Here is a 16,968-nt window from a genome sequence, read left to right as displayed (position 1 = left end):
AACAGCTTGATATTTTCCTTTTTAAAGATTTATTTATTTATTCCAAAAGCAAAATGAAAGAGAGAGAAAGAGTAAGAAACATAGAAACAGGAAAAGAGAGAAATAGATCATGTGGTGATTTACTCCTCAAGTAGCTACAACAGCCAAGATTGAGCCAGACCAAAACCAGAAGTTTGAAACGCCATTCAGGCCTCCCACATCAGAGGCAGAGCTCATGTACTTGGTTCAACTGCTGCCTTTCCAGGTGTATTAGCAGGGAGCTGGATCAGAAGCAGAGTTTCCACGATTCCAACAGGCACTCTGATATGGGATATAGCAGTGGTTTAGCCTGTTATGCCATTACATCAGCCCCTAGTGTTTTCTTAACTCTAAATGGTTTCTTGTATCCAACAGTGAAATATTACAATGATATGCAACAGTTTTATTAACTCAGGGAAGTTCTGCTGCACTAACTCAGAAACTAGTGGCTGGTTCAATCCCCAAATTTTTTAAAGATTTTATTTATTTACTTGAGAGGCAGAGTTACAGAGAGAGGGAGAGACAGAGATAAAGATCTTCCATCCACTGGTTCACTCCCCAGATGGCTGCAACGGCCGGAGCTGCGCTGATCCAAAGCCAGGAGCCAGGAGCTTCTTCCAGGTCTCCCAGATGGGTTCAGGGGCCCAAGGACTTGGGCCATCTTCTACTGCTTTCCCGGCCATAACAGAGAGCTGGATCAGAAGACCAGCAGCAGGGACAGGAACTGGCACCCAGATGGGATGCTGGCACCACAGGCTGGAGGCTTAGCCTACTAAGCCACAGCACTGGCCCCTTCTTTCTTTTTTAAATTGATCTGAGAGAACATTCCATTTGAAATGTACTAACGTTACAGTTTCTGGTTTTTTTCTGCTTATTTTTTTCTTATAATTCTTGAAATATATATTTTAAAAGGCACTTAGAAAATGGCGTGCATTTTAAAGTATTCTTTTTTCATACTGAAAATTTACTTTAGGCAAGAAAAAAAAAGCAATGCTTACTGTAACAAATGGATCTCATTGTTTTACAAATTACAAGCATAACCAATACTAAAGGAGTGGGTTAGAAAGCCACTGACCTCAGTAATTTTGAAATCAATGCTTTGACTGACGGAAAAATAAATTAGGAACACTATATTTTAAGAAGTAAATTTGTGGGGCCAGCACTGTGGTGCAGAGGGTAAAGCCACTGCCTGCAGTGCCAGCATCCCATTTGGACACTGGTTCTAGTCCTGCTGTGGCTCTCCTGATCCAGCTCTCTGCCATGGCCTAGGAAAGCAGTGGAAGGTGGCCCAAGTCCTTGGGCCCTGCACCCACATGGGAGACCCAAAGGAAGCTCCTGGCTTCAGATTAGTGCAGCTCCAGCAGTTGCGGCCATTTGGGGAGTAAACCAGTGGATGGAAGACCTCTCTCTCTGTCTCTACCTCTCTGTGTAACTCTGTTTTTCAAATAAATAAAATAAATCTTTAAAAAAAGAAGTAAATTTGTTTCTCATAGGCACGTTAGCTAGCAATTCTAAAACTACCCTGTTTACCATATTTGATCAAATACATGAATATATTACAGAACAAGTGTACTTCCTACCAATGAAAGAAATTACAAAGAAGTAAATGACAAATGCCAGATTGAACTCTGTCCTTGGGCACTGAGGTTGGAATATCGTTATGAACTTTTTAAATTTAGGTTTTAAATGGATCCCGCTGATGCACAGATTCCATAATTTCCAATTTGCCTTGGGACTAAAAGTGTATTTGCAACTCCAAAGTTAATGTTTATTCCACTTTCACAGTCATTTAGGAACACACAGAGCAAGGAAAAAAAAACTGAGTTACTCATAATGCACATTTTCATTTGTGGTTACATGAAATGATGCTCTGTCTTCTTGCCTCACCTCTCATACGCTAAACAAGTGGTGTTGTCATCATCCAGTCAATGCCACATTTCTCATTGTTTTGTGGGGTATTTTTCTCTAGGTAATTTCACTTCAAATGGCAGCAAATGGCTTGCTGTCTACGTTTCCTAAGAGCAAGAAGGCTGTGTTATGACTTAACAGGAGCAGTCTTTAACAAAAACGGTGCAGTTGGAAGCACCACACCTCCTGGTCTCAAGACATATTGCAGGGCCCAGAGTCATCAAAATAACATGATTCTGGCATCAAAAAAGCAGACTGACATTATGGAACACTGGGTTAAGCAGCTGCTTGTGCACCACGTTCCATGTCAGAGTTCTGGTTCCAGAACTGGCTACTACACTTGCAACCCAGTTCCTTGCGTATGTGTCTGGGAAACAGCAGAGGATGGCCCAAGTACTTGGACCCCTGAAACCCATGTGGGAGACCTGGATGAAGCCCCTGGGTCCTGGTCTTGGCCTAGAGCAGCCCTAGCTGTAGTGTTCAAGACCATCTGGGGAGTGAACCAGCATATGGAAGATTGCCATCTGTCTCTCCCTTTGTCCCCCTGCCTGTCCCTTAGCTTTGTCATTATGTCTTTGAAATAAATAAATAGATAAATATCTCTTTAAACAAAAAAAGAGAGAAATAGACACATGAGCCAATGGAATGAATAGAAACCCCAAAAGCAATTCCAACAGCCACAGCCAACTGATTCTCAACAAAGTTACCCAAGAAATGTAGCAGGAGAAAGGACAGACTCTCCTTAAGCAGCCCTGGAGAAATTGTCAATCTATGAACAAAAAATTGAAACTTGAGTCCTACCCCTCACCCTATACAAAAATCAACTCAAAATGGATCAAAGACATAAATGTAACACCTGCAATTATGAAGTAACAAAAAGACTAAGAAACATTAGGATTGGAAATTTTTTTGGTAAGTCCCAAAAGCATAGGCAACAAAGGAAAACTACACAACTGGGATTATAAAAACTAAGATGCCTCTGAATAGAAATCACAGAGTGAAGAGATAACAAATGGAATGGGAGAAAATAGTTGCTAACTATCTGACAAAGGATTAATATCCATGGGGCTAGCGTTGTGGCGTAGTGGGTAAGGCCACCGCCTGCAGTGTGGGCATCATATATGGGTGTCAGTTCAAAACTCGGCTGCTCCACTTCCAATCCAGCTCTCTGCTATGGCCCAAGAAAGCAGTAGAAGATGGCCCAAGTCCTTGGGCCCTGCACCTGCATGGGAGACCCAGAAGAAGTTCCTGGATCCTGGATCCTGGCTTCAGATCAGTGTAGCTCTGGCCGTTGTGGCCAACTGGGGAGTGAACCAGCAGATGGAAGACCTCCCCACCTCTGCCTCTCTTTCGCTCTCTGTGTAACTCTTTCAAATAAATAAATCAATCTTTGTTTAAAAAAGGATTAATATCCAAAATAAATAAGGAACTCAAAAAACTCAGTAATAAAAAATAAAAAAAATTTTTAGAAGGTCAAATATATGAATAAAAATGGCTCAAAAGAAGCAAATCAAATGTTCAACAAATTTATGAAAATACACTCAACATCATTAGCCATCAGGAAAATGCAAATCAAAACCACAGTAAGATATTGTTTCATACCATTTAAAATTGTTATTATCATAAATACAAATAACAAATGCTGAAAGAAAGGAAACCCTGATCCACTGTTGGTGGGAAAGTAAGTTAGTATAGGAATTATGGAGAACAGTGTGTAAGTTCTATAAAAGAAACTAAATATAGAACCACCCTGTGATACAAGGACCTCATTTCTGGGAATATATTCCAAAGAAATGAAATCAGCATGTAAGAGAGATAGCAGCACTTCCATTCTTACTACTGCACTATTCACAGGTATATATGGAATCAGTCTAAATGCCCATTAATAGATGAATGGATAAGGAGAATATGGCATATATATATATACATATATATAATATATATGCAATGGAAAAGTATTTTGATGTAAAATATGATATTCTATCATTTGCAACAAAATGAAACTGTAGGACATTATCACATTAAGTGAAGTCAGATACAGGAACAAAAAAGGACCACCTGGGGAACCTAAAAAGAGAATCTGATGTGAATGTGGAATAGTGATTATTAGAGACTTGGAATGGAGGGGAAAGGGAGTAAAGGGATGTTGGATAAAGGGTAACAAAGTACAGAAGGGTTAAGTTTTCATGTTCTACGGCACAACATGGATGAGGGACAATAATTACAATAGTATATATTTTATAAATAGCTAGAAGAGAGGAACTCTAAGACCCCAAAAACGGGTAGTGATGGGGAAACTGAGAAGTTGATTTTCATGATTTGATCAGGAGGCTTTGTATACGTGTACATGTAATAGTTTTGCACTGAGAGGGATTACTAATTAAATTTTGTAAATGTTTAAGGAAAAAAAATGCATGGGTCAGATAAGCTTTGCTCAGATGTGAGTTATGGGACTGCTGTTCATGAGTTCAGTGTTAATGAATCAATAACACAGTGCCTGAGTCCAACTCCAGCCAGTCTAGGAGTTTCTGAAGATGTGGAGGCATCGGTGCAGGAATAAGTGAGAGACACTCACAGCAAGGCTGATGGCGTGGCTCTGGCTCTCAAGCACCAGACTTGATTTTTATATCATGTCCCATAATGATTCTTTCTTCTTACAATAACAAGTCTGTTGTCCATTTTCTTAGAACCATTGACCTTGTATTTTGTGTTGCCTCTAGATTCTATGTCTACATCTAGTTACAATTTCTTTGATTTTCAAGGGCAATGTTCAGGGCATGGGTTACAGTCAGAGACAGGCACAAGATAACAGGCTGCCCACACAAGTCAAGGCCAAGTGCTGTTGAGCTATGCAGAAATTGGCTACACAAGCTAGAATATTACCTTCCTAATTTAATCCTTACTAAAAGCCCCAATGTTCAAAGCGTGCCCTTTTTAAAATACATCCCCTCCTTTGCAGTTCTTTCTTAACTCTTTAATTTCTTTATTGTACTTATCTAAAGGTTTATTTAGATCTATGCCACAGTTTTGACATCCCAACCATTGTTGTATTTGTAGCACATATTAAATTAAAGCTTTGATAACATCTGTCTTTGTTTTAGTGGGAAGCATATATCAGGGAGCCTGTTGCCTTTTAATTCTTATCCACAAACAGCTCAACCTTGTGTAAAGCATCAACCCCTTCTCCTACACTAATATTCTGCTTGACTAAAGCAGAATATTACACATATATATTACTACCAAGCAGTGGACATTTTGGGGATTTTGAAATTAAGTGCTCTTCCCTAAAATTAGGAATACAGGGATCATTAGCGTGGTCACCAATAATCTCTGGCTTTGTTATGCAGAGTGTAATTCCCAACAAACCTAAAACCATCAAGAGGACCGCAGCTGTCCTTCTCAATCCTTGCTGAGACAGACCTTCTGCTGTGACCTTGTCAGCAGGCCAAAGTTGCCTTGGCCTCACCAACACAGGATGTCAGAAAGAGGAAGAGAAGCTAACCAATCTGTATGCGAAGCTTACCATGAAAAGGCAAAAATACCATCTCTAGTGCATAACAAAACTATGGAAAAGATGAGCCCAGGTAAATTTGTGGATTCATGAGATGAACATTGATTTTTTTTTTTTAGAAAAAGGATTGTTGTTGAGGCTGAAATCAAGCAAATTCATGTTCATGTTACCCAGAATGAGAAAAATGTTGAACCAGTGATGACTGACCTACATGCTTCAAATAGTGATAAAGTATGAAAAATGTTAAATCAGCAGGTAATGCAAGTTCTCCAGACAAGTGGACTGTGAAAGAGGTTTTGAAATGACATATAATAAAATGTTTTATAGAAGGAATTTTCAACATTAATGAGACTGTCTTGTTTGACAAGGATATTGGAAAACTAATTTTTATAACACAAATTATATAGCATTTGATTAACTCATACCTAAAATGTTCAGACCAGAAGTGCTTTGGGTCCAGGATTTTTTTTTTTAATTTTTAGTGGTTGCATGTACATGTTGAACTATATTAGGGATGTGACCAGTCTAAACAAAACATCCACTTATATTTCATATAAACTGAATATACAAGTTTATAACTTGAAGGTAATTTTATACATTAGTTTATAAACCTGTGTTTTGACTACAACCTGCCACTTGAGGCCAGATGTTGAATTCTTCACTGGTGATATCATGTAAGCAACCAAAAACTTTCAGATTTTGAAGCATTTTAGATTTTGTATTTTCAGATTAGGAATGCTTGACCCGTATCATGTATGCAACAACAAACAGTATTGGCTGATGAAAGTGCTGTGACCAGAGGCTTGCAGAAATCAAAGCCTCATTTGCCCTAGAATCTAGAGATTGGTATTATTACTCCATAGTTTGTAGAGATTTTTGTGGAACTTAATTACCATGCACAATGAAAATTAACTATATATGCTTACATATACATATACATATATGTAGTACTCATGTATTTGTGTACATCCATGGATCAGTGTGCATACATAGATTTCTCATCTCTGGCAAGCCTTAGGAGGACTTCATAAATAAAATGGAATCAGATTGAAAAAACTCAGCAGCCTAACCTGAAAGAACAGCCATTGGCCAAGGCACAAATATTTGGAAATCAAATAAATTGTATCAGATTATAAACCAAAGAATAGCATGCATTAGTGCATACAGTTATAAATAAAAGTTTGTATAATTCAACAAAAGTTAAGAAACATATAACTTTTTCATAAAAAATCTAATTATTAAATACAGAAGAAATTAGGTAACATAAAATCACCATTAAAACGTTAATAATTATTGCAGGTAAGAACAGTGTAGAAAACCAAAATTTGTGATTAAAGTCGTAGGAAGGAAGTGGATATTTGCAAATTTTCAAAGTATCTCCACCCAACACTACTGGAAAAAACAAAGGAACATGACATCTAGAAGCTTCATGGATTTTGAATTTGATCCTGAGAGATGAGACAGTAATTGTTTTAAAGATAACAAGGTAGTCTCGCTATACTCGGCAGTTTTATATCAAAATTATTTTTTCTAGTTTGACAATTTTACTACGGGTATATAAGATTTTGCATTTCATGAGAATTGAGTGAATGGAATACAACAATTCTGTATGATTTTGTGACTCTAACTTACGTTTAAAATTATTGCAAAATTAAAAGCTTTTGAAAACTTCATAGGTAATCCTATCTTCCTAAAAACAAGAACCAACCCAGTAGCCCTAAGTGATTTGTAAACACTGTCTACTGTATTGCTGCATCATTTGCCTCTTATACAACAATATATCTCTTAACTCGTTATTTATGAGAAACAATTTACACATTGTGGTTGCTTCTCTTGACCAGTTCAAGGTTGTAACACAACTCTGCAGAGGCATCATCAATAGTCCTCTGTCCTACAGTGATTCTATGAATTGGGCTCCTGAGAAATACTTTCATTGTAGAGTTAAGAGTAAAACTATCTCATAAACGTATTTTGCAGGACCAATTTTATACATCAAGCTGAGCCAACATTCCTGATCACGTTATTTTAGCCACTCATTTGTTATACCTTCTTTTTTTCTAGTTAATTTTCAATGTATAAAAAACCAGAGTAGTCAGATTAGAGAAGAAGTTTGTAAACATGCACTATACTTCTGTATTTATCTAGAATCTTAGTTTTGTTGAATCTTCTTGTATGTATTTTACGGAATAAGGCAAATCTTCTGTAAATTCTCAGGATTTCTTTACATAGAACTCTGGATTGTTATATTAACTATACCTCACCATTAACAGATACATAGATAAAGCTCCACTTTATTACTTGCAAGTTTTTGTTCCATCAAGAAAACTGGTTTTCTTTATCCACTTCCTTAAAGCAAAGGACTGTGAGAATGAGAACTGTGTTAGGTACTGTGGCACAGCTGATGAAGCTGCCACCTGCAGCTCCTCCATCCATACGAGTACTGGTTTGAGTGTCGACTGCTTTACTTCCAAGCCAGCTCCCTGCTAATGTACATGCAGAAGTAGCAGAAGATGGTCCAAGTGCTTGGGCCCCTGCCCCAACGTGGGAGACCTGGGTGGAGTTCCAGGCTTCTGACTTCAGCCTGGCCCAGCCCAGGTTGTTGTGGCCATGTGGGAAATGAACCTGTGGGTGGAGCATCTCTCTGTCTCTCCCTCTCTCTCTCTCTGTATTTCTGCCTTTCAAATAAATAAACCTTTTAGAGAAAATAAGATTTAGAACTGTGCTAAAGGTCAATATTTTATAAGATAAGAAGACATTGGGGTGTGTAGAGGAGTGTTGCCTTGTTTACAACACAAGAGTCAAATATTTTGGATGTATAAAGCAGAAAGCAAGTACTAATATGCAATGGATAAATCTTACCTTTTTTCATTTCCTTGTTTAAAATTTTGCACATATTTTATTGTTTTGTTCTCATTTGGTTAAATAAATAATAAATATCCATATGTTTTATTTCCTTTATGTGCATTTAAGATAACCAAGTGATAAATGATATATGAACTCAGGTATAAATTTCAAGGAAAGCTAAAGTTAAAATTTTGGGTCATATTAGTAACTTCTATGGCACACCACAGGTTTTAAAAAGTCCTCAATTTTGCCGGCGCCGTGGCTCAACAAGCTAATCCTCCGCCTTGTGGCGCCAGCAGACCAGGTTCTAGTCCTGGTCGGGGCACCGGATTCTGTCCCGGTTGCCCCTCTTCCAGGCAAGCTCTCTGCTGTGGCCTGGGAGTGCAGTGGAGGATGGTCCAATGCTTGGGCCCTGCATCTCATGGGAGACCAGAAGAAGCACCTGGCTCCTGCTTTCGGAACAGCGCGGCACGCCAGCCGCAGCGCGCCGGCCATGGCGGCCATTGGAGGGTGAACCAACGGCAAAGGAAGACCTTTCTCTCTCTCTCTCTCACTGTCCACTCTGCCTATTTAAAAAAAAAAAGTCCTCAATTTTTCTGGGATGTTGTTAAAATTGTTATCAAAGAGTTAATTATCTCTTTATTTTTAAAGATTTGTTTATTTATTTGAATGGCAGAGTTACACAGAGAGAGAGAGGGAGAGAGAGATCTTCCATCCATTGGTTCACTCCCAAATGACCGTAATGGCTGGAGCTAGGCTACTCCAAAGCCAGAAGCCAGGAGCTTATTCCAGGTCTCCCACATGGGTGCAGGGACCCAAGCACTTGGGCCATCCTCTGCTACTTTCTCAGGCACATCAGCAAGGAACTGGATCAGAAGTGGAGCAGAGGCCGGCGCTGTGGTGTAGTGGGGTAAAGCCGCCGCCTGTAGCACCAGCATCCCATATGGACGCCAGTTTGTACCCCGGCTGCTCCACTTCTGATCCCGCTCTCTGCTATGGCCTGGGAAAGCAGTAGAAGATGGTCCAAGTCCTTGGGCCTCTACACCCACGTGGAGACCTGGAAGAAGCTCCTGGCTCCTGGCTCCAGGCTCTGGCCGTTGTGGCCAATTGGGGAGTGAACCAGTGGAAGACCTCTCTCTCTGCCTCTCCTTCTCTCTGTAACTCTGACTTTCAAATAAATAAATGAAATCTTTAAAAAAAAAAAAAGTGGAGCAGCCGGGACTCGAACCAGTGCCCATATGGGTTGCCAGCATTGAAGCTGATGGATTTACCTGCTATGCCACAGGGCCAGCCCCAGAGTTAATTATTTCTTATTTTATTTACTTAATCAGAACAGACTTAATTGCTTATAATCTGTCGATCTCTATACCTATTGTTGAAATTTTTGACACCAAAGTGCATCCTGCTAAAATTTGTAAAGGCATATAAATTTTAGACTTATTAGAGATATATTCTTTAATGCTGATATTCAATGTATTTATTTTTGGTACTGGGTTGATGGAACCCTTCAAAAATTCATGGAAACTGTGGATAGAGTCTTACTTGAAAACATGGTCTTTGAAGGTATAATCAGTTAATATGAGATTGTATACATTAAAGCAACTTCCTACACATTATATATATTCTATAATATGTAATTTTAAAATATCACCTTGAAATTTGACTTTCAGAGAGATATTGTATGAATACTACCATAGCAATGTTTGTAATTCAACAGGGACATATTTATGGCAAATTATATCAAATTCTTCATTTTTGTCATGATAAAATGATTTAGTTTAACATAATTGCTATGCTTAAATAATTTTTTAACTATGTACTCTGAATTCCTTAATATTTTTTCATTGTAATAATAGTATGCCTTAAATGCTATGTCTTCCAAAGAAACAGTAAAAAGAATCTTAAAATCTTATTTCAGGAAGTGACTAACATCCTAGAATTGTCAAACAATCCCAATTTCCATTAGATTCAAATACCTATATACCTTTGGAGCAACTGGATTAAATATCAACTAAGCATAATTCTCGAGATAGTAGTATAAGGGGCTATTGCAAGGAATAGTAACTTGTATTGGACTTGGAAAGGGTACGGTGAAACATCAAATATAAAGTAGAATCATTAGACTTTGCTACAAGAAGTAAAATCTGTGCAAATTGCTATCTTTGACATGTCTGAATTCCCAAAACCAACACATAAGGATCTTCCAAAAATATGTGTCAAGTGAATAAATGGTAGTGACTGTAAGCATATTCAGGTTTTCTACATTACCATTCAGTGGAAAGATGTAAAACTTTAAAGACTGAAATCTCTTTTTGGATGTGTGCATATTTATTCTCATTTTATATCAAAAGCACAGAGACAGAGAGCCAAAGATCCTCTGTTCACTCCCCCTAATACCTGCAACAGATCAGATCAAAGCCAGGAGTCTGAAACTTGAGCTGGATCCCCAACCTCAGTGGCAGAGAATCACATACTTGATCATCTGCTGCCAGCCGGGGTGCCCATGAGCCGGAAGCTGGGTCTGAAGGAGGGCAGCCAGGGAAAGAACCAGACACTTAAGTGTGGGCTGAGGAGGTTCCAAGCAACAACTTACTCGTTGTTTCAATAGGCGCCTGAAGTTTTAAATCTGTTATGATGTAGCAAATGAAGACCTCAGATTATTGTGAAACATCACAATGATCTACTAATTTTCTCTAAAATTGGAAAATCCACTGATTCCTGGTTTGGTCTTTTGCCACTTAAAGACTGCTGATCTCTACAATGTCATTACTTAACTACTTCTGGATTGTGATGAAAATATCAATCTTTGTTCTCTGCTGATTTCAGACCACCATCTTCTAACTGATCTGGTCAAATCGTAGACTACTTTGGGCTACCATTCAGCACTTGGTGTCTAGAGAACACCAATCTCCATGGTACCTTTTGTTTATTCTTTCAACTAATTCCCCTGAGTCCACTGTAAATGGAACACAGGAAAGTAAGGCTAGCCTAAATAACAGTGCTTCTGCACACAAGACCATGTCATCCTGCCCATCATTAGAGAGATATTACAGTGGCCTTCACTTCAAGCATCAGGATAAACTGGCAATAGGTAAGATAACCTGGGATCTCGAGTTCTGGGAGACCTTTGTATTGATGAATCAAGATGGGCTGATGGATGACCTTCCTGGATAAATTGTAGAGAAACGCTTGGGATAGTCCTCTGCAAGCAACAGCTTAGATATTTCATCACAAATATGAGAATGCAGAGGCAAAACAGATTGCAGAGTCTCTTGATAAACCTCAAAGCACCTGTGTTTGAACATGTTAATAAGCTAGTAGAGAAGACACTGACTATACCAGTCTTATTTACCAGAAAAGTAAGTATATCCTTTTAGGAATATAAATTTTGTTTTATTAGTGCATATTTTATACAAGTAATTTTTATTATGTATATTTTTATACATGAAAATTAAACTACACTGATTATATGAATTACATAAATGAAAGAAAACCAAAAAACTGTGAGGCAATAGTTTCATGCAACATTTAGGTCTATTATACATAAATGTTTTGTGAGTAATAGAACTATGTAATGTTTTGTGTTGTTATCTAGATATCTGGTAATAATTGTGTTATAATCCATATCTGGAAACCATGAAATCATTATTGTCTAATATGCAAAATAATTTATTTGATATGCTTCAATACTGATCAAATATACTTAATGTTTTAGTTTTACACAATGTGAATTTTATAGAAAGAGAAAATTAACACCTATTATGGAAGGACACATGACATAAAGTGCATATCATATGACCTAAAGATGCAAGACATTAAAAATGGAAATGTATCTCTCCAAGAGTTAACAGGTAAAAATTTGGGGTAAATTCATTATATATTACAATACTAGGCTAATAATGGAACAATGTTAGTATGCTCAATAGCCCAATCAAGAATATAGAAATCAATTGAGACTTTAGATACTTTATAGATATTTAAATATTTTAAATTACCTTCAATTAAAGCATATTTAAAATGTTGTAGAAAATAATAACTTTAGACATGAAGAAACAAATACTGTAGAACATGAAGAGTGATATCAGAATCAAAAATATATTTAAAAAAAAAAAAAGGAATCTTCCTTGCCTCCTCAAAACCTCATGTTGAATCTACTACTCATCCTCCTTCAGGGAAGAGTCACTGATTTGTGAAGTGATATGCAATTTGGGGAAAAAAAACAAAAGTGTTTTCCATTAAAAATAAAATTAAGCTTTCAAGAACTGTTTTACATTAACTGTAAACATTGAACGAAACTACTGAAAGCAATACTTATTTGAAATATTTTTTTTAACTTTTATTTAATGAATATAAATTTCCAAAGTACAGCTTATGGATTACAATGGCTCCCCCCCCCCCATAACTTCCCTCCAACCCATAACCCTCCCCTTTCCCGCTCCCTCTCCCCTTCCATTCACATCAAGATTCCTTTTCAATTCTCCTTATATACAGAAGATCAGTTTAGTATATATTAAATAAAGATTTCAACAGTTTACACCCACATAGAAACACAAAGTGAAAAATATTGTTTGAGTACTAGTTATAGCATTAAATCACAATGTACAGCACATTAAGGGCAGAGATCCTACATGAGGAATAAGTGCACAGTGACTCCTGTTGTTGACTTAACAAATTGACACTCTTGTTTATGGCGTCAGTAATTACCCTAGGTTCTTGTCATGAGTTGCCAAGGCTATGGAAGCCTTTTGAGTTCACCAACTCTGATCATATTTAGACAAGGTCATAGTCAAAGTGGAAGTTCTCCCCTCCCTTCAGAGAAAGGTACCTCCTTCTTTGATGACCTGTTCTTTCCACTGGGATCTCACTCGCAGAGATCTTTCATTTAGGTCTTCTTCTTTTTAACAGAGAGTCTTGGCTTTCCATGCCTGAAATACTCTCATGGGCTTTTCAGCTGGATCCAAATGCCTTAATGGCTGATTCTGAGGCCAGAGTGCTGTTTAGAACATCTGCCATTCTATGAGTCTGCTGTGTATCCCGCTTCCCATGTTGGATCGTTCTCTCCCTTTTTTATTCTATTGGCTAGTATTTTATTTGAAATAATTTTGAAATACAAAGAGAAAGCAGCAAAAATATTCAGAGTACTGTGGTATACAAGCAGTGAGTTATCAAGTGTGTTATTTCAAAAGTTTTTCAGAGGTTTTAAGCTCTTCTTTCTTCTTTTCAGGGACTATATTGAAACATTCAGAAGACACATTTATATTGAAATACTTGAGAATTCAGTGAAGGAAATATAGGAGTAATAATATATGAAGCAGAAACAGGATTTTTTAATATATTGTATGTACAATAAAATCATTTTTCTCCATAAGAAAAAGATATGTTTTTCAAAAGTTTATTTGTATGTTAAATTATTTTTCATGTTATATATCCGAGGTGCACAACATTATGAATACATATGCAAATAGTAAAATTATTACTATAGTCAAATTATTCTAGCCCTCCTTCCACAATTATATATTTTTTCATTTTGTGATAAAAGCATTTAAACTCCACTCTCTTAGAAAATTTTCAGCATACCATATCATATTATTAACTACAGGCCTCATGCCATACAATAGATCTCTAGACTTACATACCCTGCATATGTGAAAGTGGGCACCCTCTGAAGAACATAGGAGATATAAAAACAATATCACATATCCTGTATATTCACATACGTATATGTGCACACTGACACACAATGGAATATTATTCATCCTTTTATGAGACATTATGCTAAGTGAAATAGGTCAGGTGCCTATAAATTTCCTAATTATTTTTATTAGTGTCATAGCTTTTCTACAGCATCACCTATTCTACAGCTAGAATACAGAGCATCTTAGACAAAACAATGAGAAATTCCACCACAGTAACAAACTTTATTCTTCTTGGATTAACCAGTGACCCTCAGTGGCAGGTTGTGCTTTTCGTATTTCTCCTGATCACCTACGTGCTAAGCGTGACTGGGAACCTGATCATTATCACCCTCACCCTCTCGGATCCTCATCTGCAGACGCCCATGTATTTCTTCCTTCGGAATTTCTCGTTTCTGGAAATATCATTTACGTCTGTCTGCATTCCCAGATTCCTTGTCACCATTGTGACGGGAGACAGAACTATTTCCTACAGCGGCTGTGTTGCTCAATTGTTTTTTTTCATCTTCTTGGGGGTGACAGAGTTTTATCTTCTGGCTGCCATGTCCTATGACCGCTATGTGGCCATCTGCAAGCCCCTGCACTACACAACCATCATGAGCAGCCGAGTCTGTGTCCTTCTTGTGTTCAGCTCATGGCTTGCAGGGTTCCTGATCATCTTCCCACCGATAATCTTTCTGCTGCAGTTGGATTTCTGTGCCTCCAATGTAATCGATCATTTCATCTGTGACTCTTCTCCAATGCTGCAGCTTTCTTGCACAGACACTCGCTTTCTAGAACTCGCAGCATTTGTTTTAGCAGTGGTAACACTCATGGTCACCTTGACTTTAGTTATTCTCTCCTACACAAATATCATCCGGACAATTCTGAGAATTCCTTCCACAAGTCAAAGGAAAAAAGCCTTTTCCACGTGTTCCTCCCATATGGTAGTCGTGTCCCTCTCTTACGGGAGTTGCATCTTCATGTACATTAAGCCCTCTGCAAGGGAGAGGGTGACGTTAAGCAAAGGAGTAGCTGTGCTCAATACCTCAGTGGCTCCTCTCTTGAATCCCTTCATATACACACTGAGGAATCAGCAGGTGAAGCAAGCCTTCAAGAGCATGGTGCACAGGGTGATCTTTGCTTTACAGAAATGAATGTGGTTATGTGCGAAATGGACCCCTGCAGGAAAGCTGGAAGAAAAGCTCTCTGGTCTTTCTGCATCAGTTATTTCTCAGTATTCCATCTCCATCCGTCAGTTACATATATATCGTCAACCTCTTTTTCTAATTAACATAAAATCTGAATTATAATCAAAATGCTTGCTCTTTCTTCTGTACAACTAAATTTTAGGCAAGTCAACATTTCTATTGTTTCTCATATCCAGGCAAGGTAGAACATGACTCATGTATTAAATATGTATTGCTATCAATTAGGAAGCTTACTAAAAACATGATCAAGTATATAAATACCATATAAAGCATAAGATATGTGTCAATTAATCTCTTTAAAATTCCTTCTTCAAGGTCACCAGAAATGTTGCACAATTAAAATGTTATTAAAATATCTCTTTGAATGTTTCATTAAAAGTAATAAAATGTGGAAACATTAAATATAAATTTAAGATACCATATAATACACTGAAATACTATCTGTTGTTTGAATTGAAGTTGTAATGATATGCTTTCTAAGGAAAAAAAAGTTTGGAATAGACATGATATTTACCTTATATTTTTCCCTTGATAATATTGCCTAATAAATAGATTATTTAAGTGAATGCTTCCCTATTTCTGCCAACCACATTTTAAAAGAAAAACTGTCTACAAAAGCAAATTGTTAAAATAATAATATATTTTATTCATATTTTTATTTATTTATTCATTTTTTTACTTTTTCTTTCAAAATAGTTTTACACTTACAAAGCAAAAATTGTTGAGTTGTACAAAGAGTTTCCATATTCCCCACACTGACCTTCCCCTATTGTTAGCAACTTATATTAGATTTTTCATGATCTATAAATCACACCCAATTTCCTCTCTATTTTAATCCACATTTCCAGTTTCCCTCTCATCTCTCCCAGCATCTGGTGATCAACATTTTGTGTTCATATTGAGTTTGGTTTATTTTTTTTTTTTTAGCTCCTACAAATGAGGGAGAACATGCAGTGTTGGAGTGATATCCTCTAGTTCCATACATCTTCCTGCAAATGACGGGATTTCATCTTTTTAGGGCTAAATAGTATTCCATGGTGCAAATATGCCACATTTTCTTTATCTATTCCTTTGATGTGGACATTTTGGTGATGTCATATCTTGACTACTGTGATCAGTGCTACAATAAGCATGATGGAACAAGTATTTCTTTGATGAAATGACTTTATGTCTTTCGGATATATACCTAGTGGATTGCTAGGTGGTCTGGAAGTTCTATTTCTAGTTTTTCAAGGAATCTCCAGACTGTTTTCCATAGTGGCTGTACTAATTTACATTCCACCCACAGAGCATGAGGTCCTCACCAGCGTTTTTACTCTTTTTGGATAGCAGTCATTCCGACTGCAGTGAGGTGATATCTCATTGTGGTTTTGAGCTGCACTTTTCTGCTGGCTAGTGAGACTGAGCTCTTTTTCATACATTTGTTGGCCATTTGCATGGCAGAACCTTCCACGATGACCCACCCCAGCACAAAGGGAATTTGAGTCTCTGGAGCCGGACCCAGTGATTGCCAGAGACCCACCCATACCCCATGCCCTGCTGCGCAATCACAAAATTCCGACAGTCACAATGCACTCAGCTCCCACAGCCACAGGGAGCCAAGGATCCACTCCCTGCCCCGTGAGCCTCCCATCCATGGATGGAGCCATCCCGTTCCTGGATTTGGCTGCCTGCCATGCGGGGGTCAGCCAGTGCTCCACCTTGGTCAGCTGAGTCCTGTGCCTTGGTGGAGCGAGGGGAGGGGCTCAATATCCCCTCAATTCTCGCACCTAGGTGGCTGCCCCCTCCACCTCCCACACCTCCA

General features: G+C 37.9%; 1 protein-coding gene across 1 annotated transcript; it reads left to right on the top strand.

Annotated features, from left to right (window-relative positions):
- Positions 1-14,162: 14,162 nt before the first annotated feature.
- On the top strand, positions 14,163-15,110 carry LOC133767699 (olfactory receptor 6C75). Its single transcript, XM_062202134.1, has one exon. It carries the CDS (start codon positions 14,172-14,174, stop codon positions 15,108-15,110), a length of 939 nt encoding a protein of 312 aa, XP_062058118.1. The 5' UTR covers positions 14,163-14,171.
- The last annotated feature ends 1,858 nt before the right edge of the window (positions 15,111-16,968 follow it).

This window comes from Lepus europaeus, chromosome 10 (genome assembly GCF_033115175.1).
Source record: "Lepus europaeus isolate LE1 chromosome 10, mLepTim1.pri, whole genome shotgun sequence".
In the NCBI taxonomy this organism is placed as follows: domain Eukaryota; kingdom Metazoa; phylum Chordata; class Mammalia; order Lagomorpha; family Leporidae; genus Lepus; species Lepus europaeus.
Note: the sequence above shows the minus strand (reverse complement) of the source record. Positions and strands in the feature narration are given on the sequence as shown.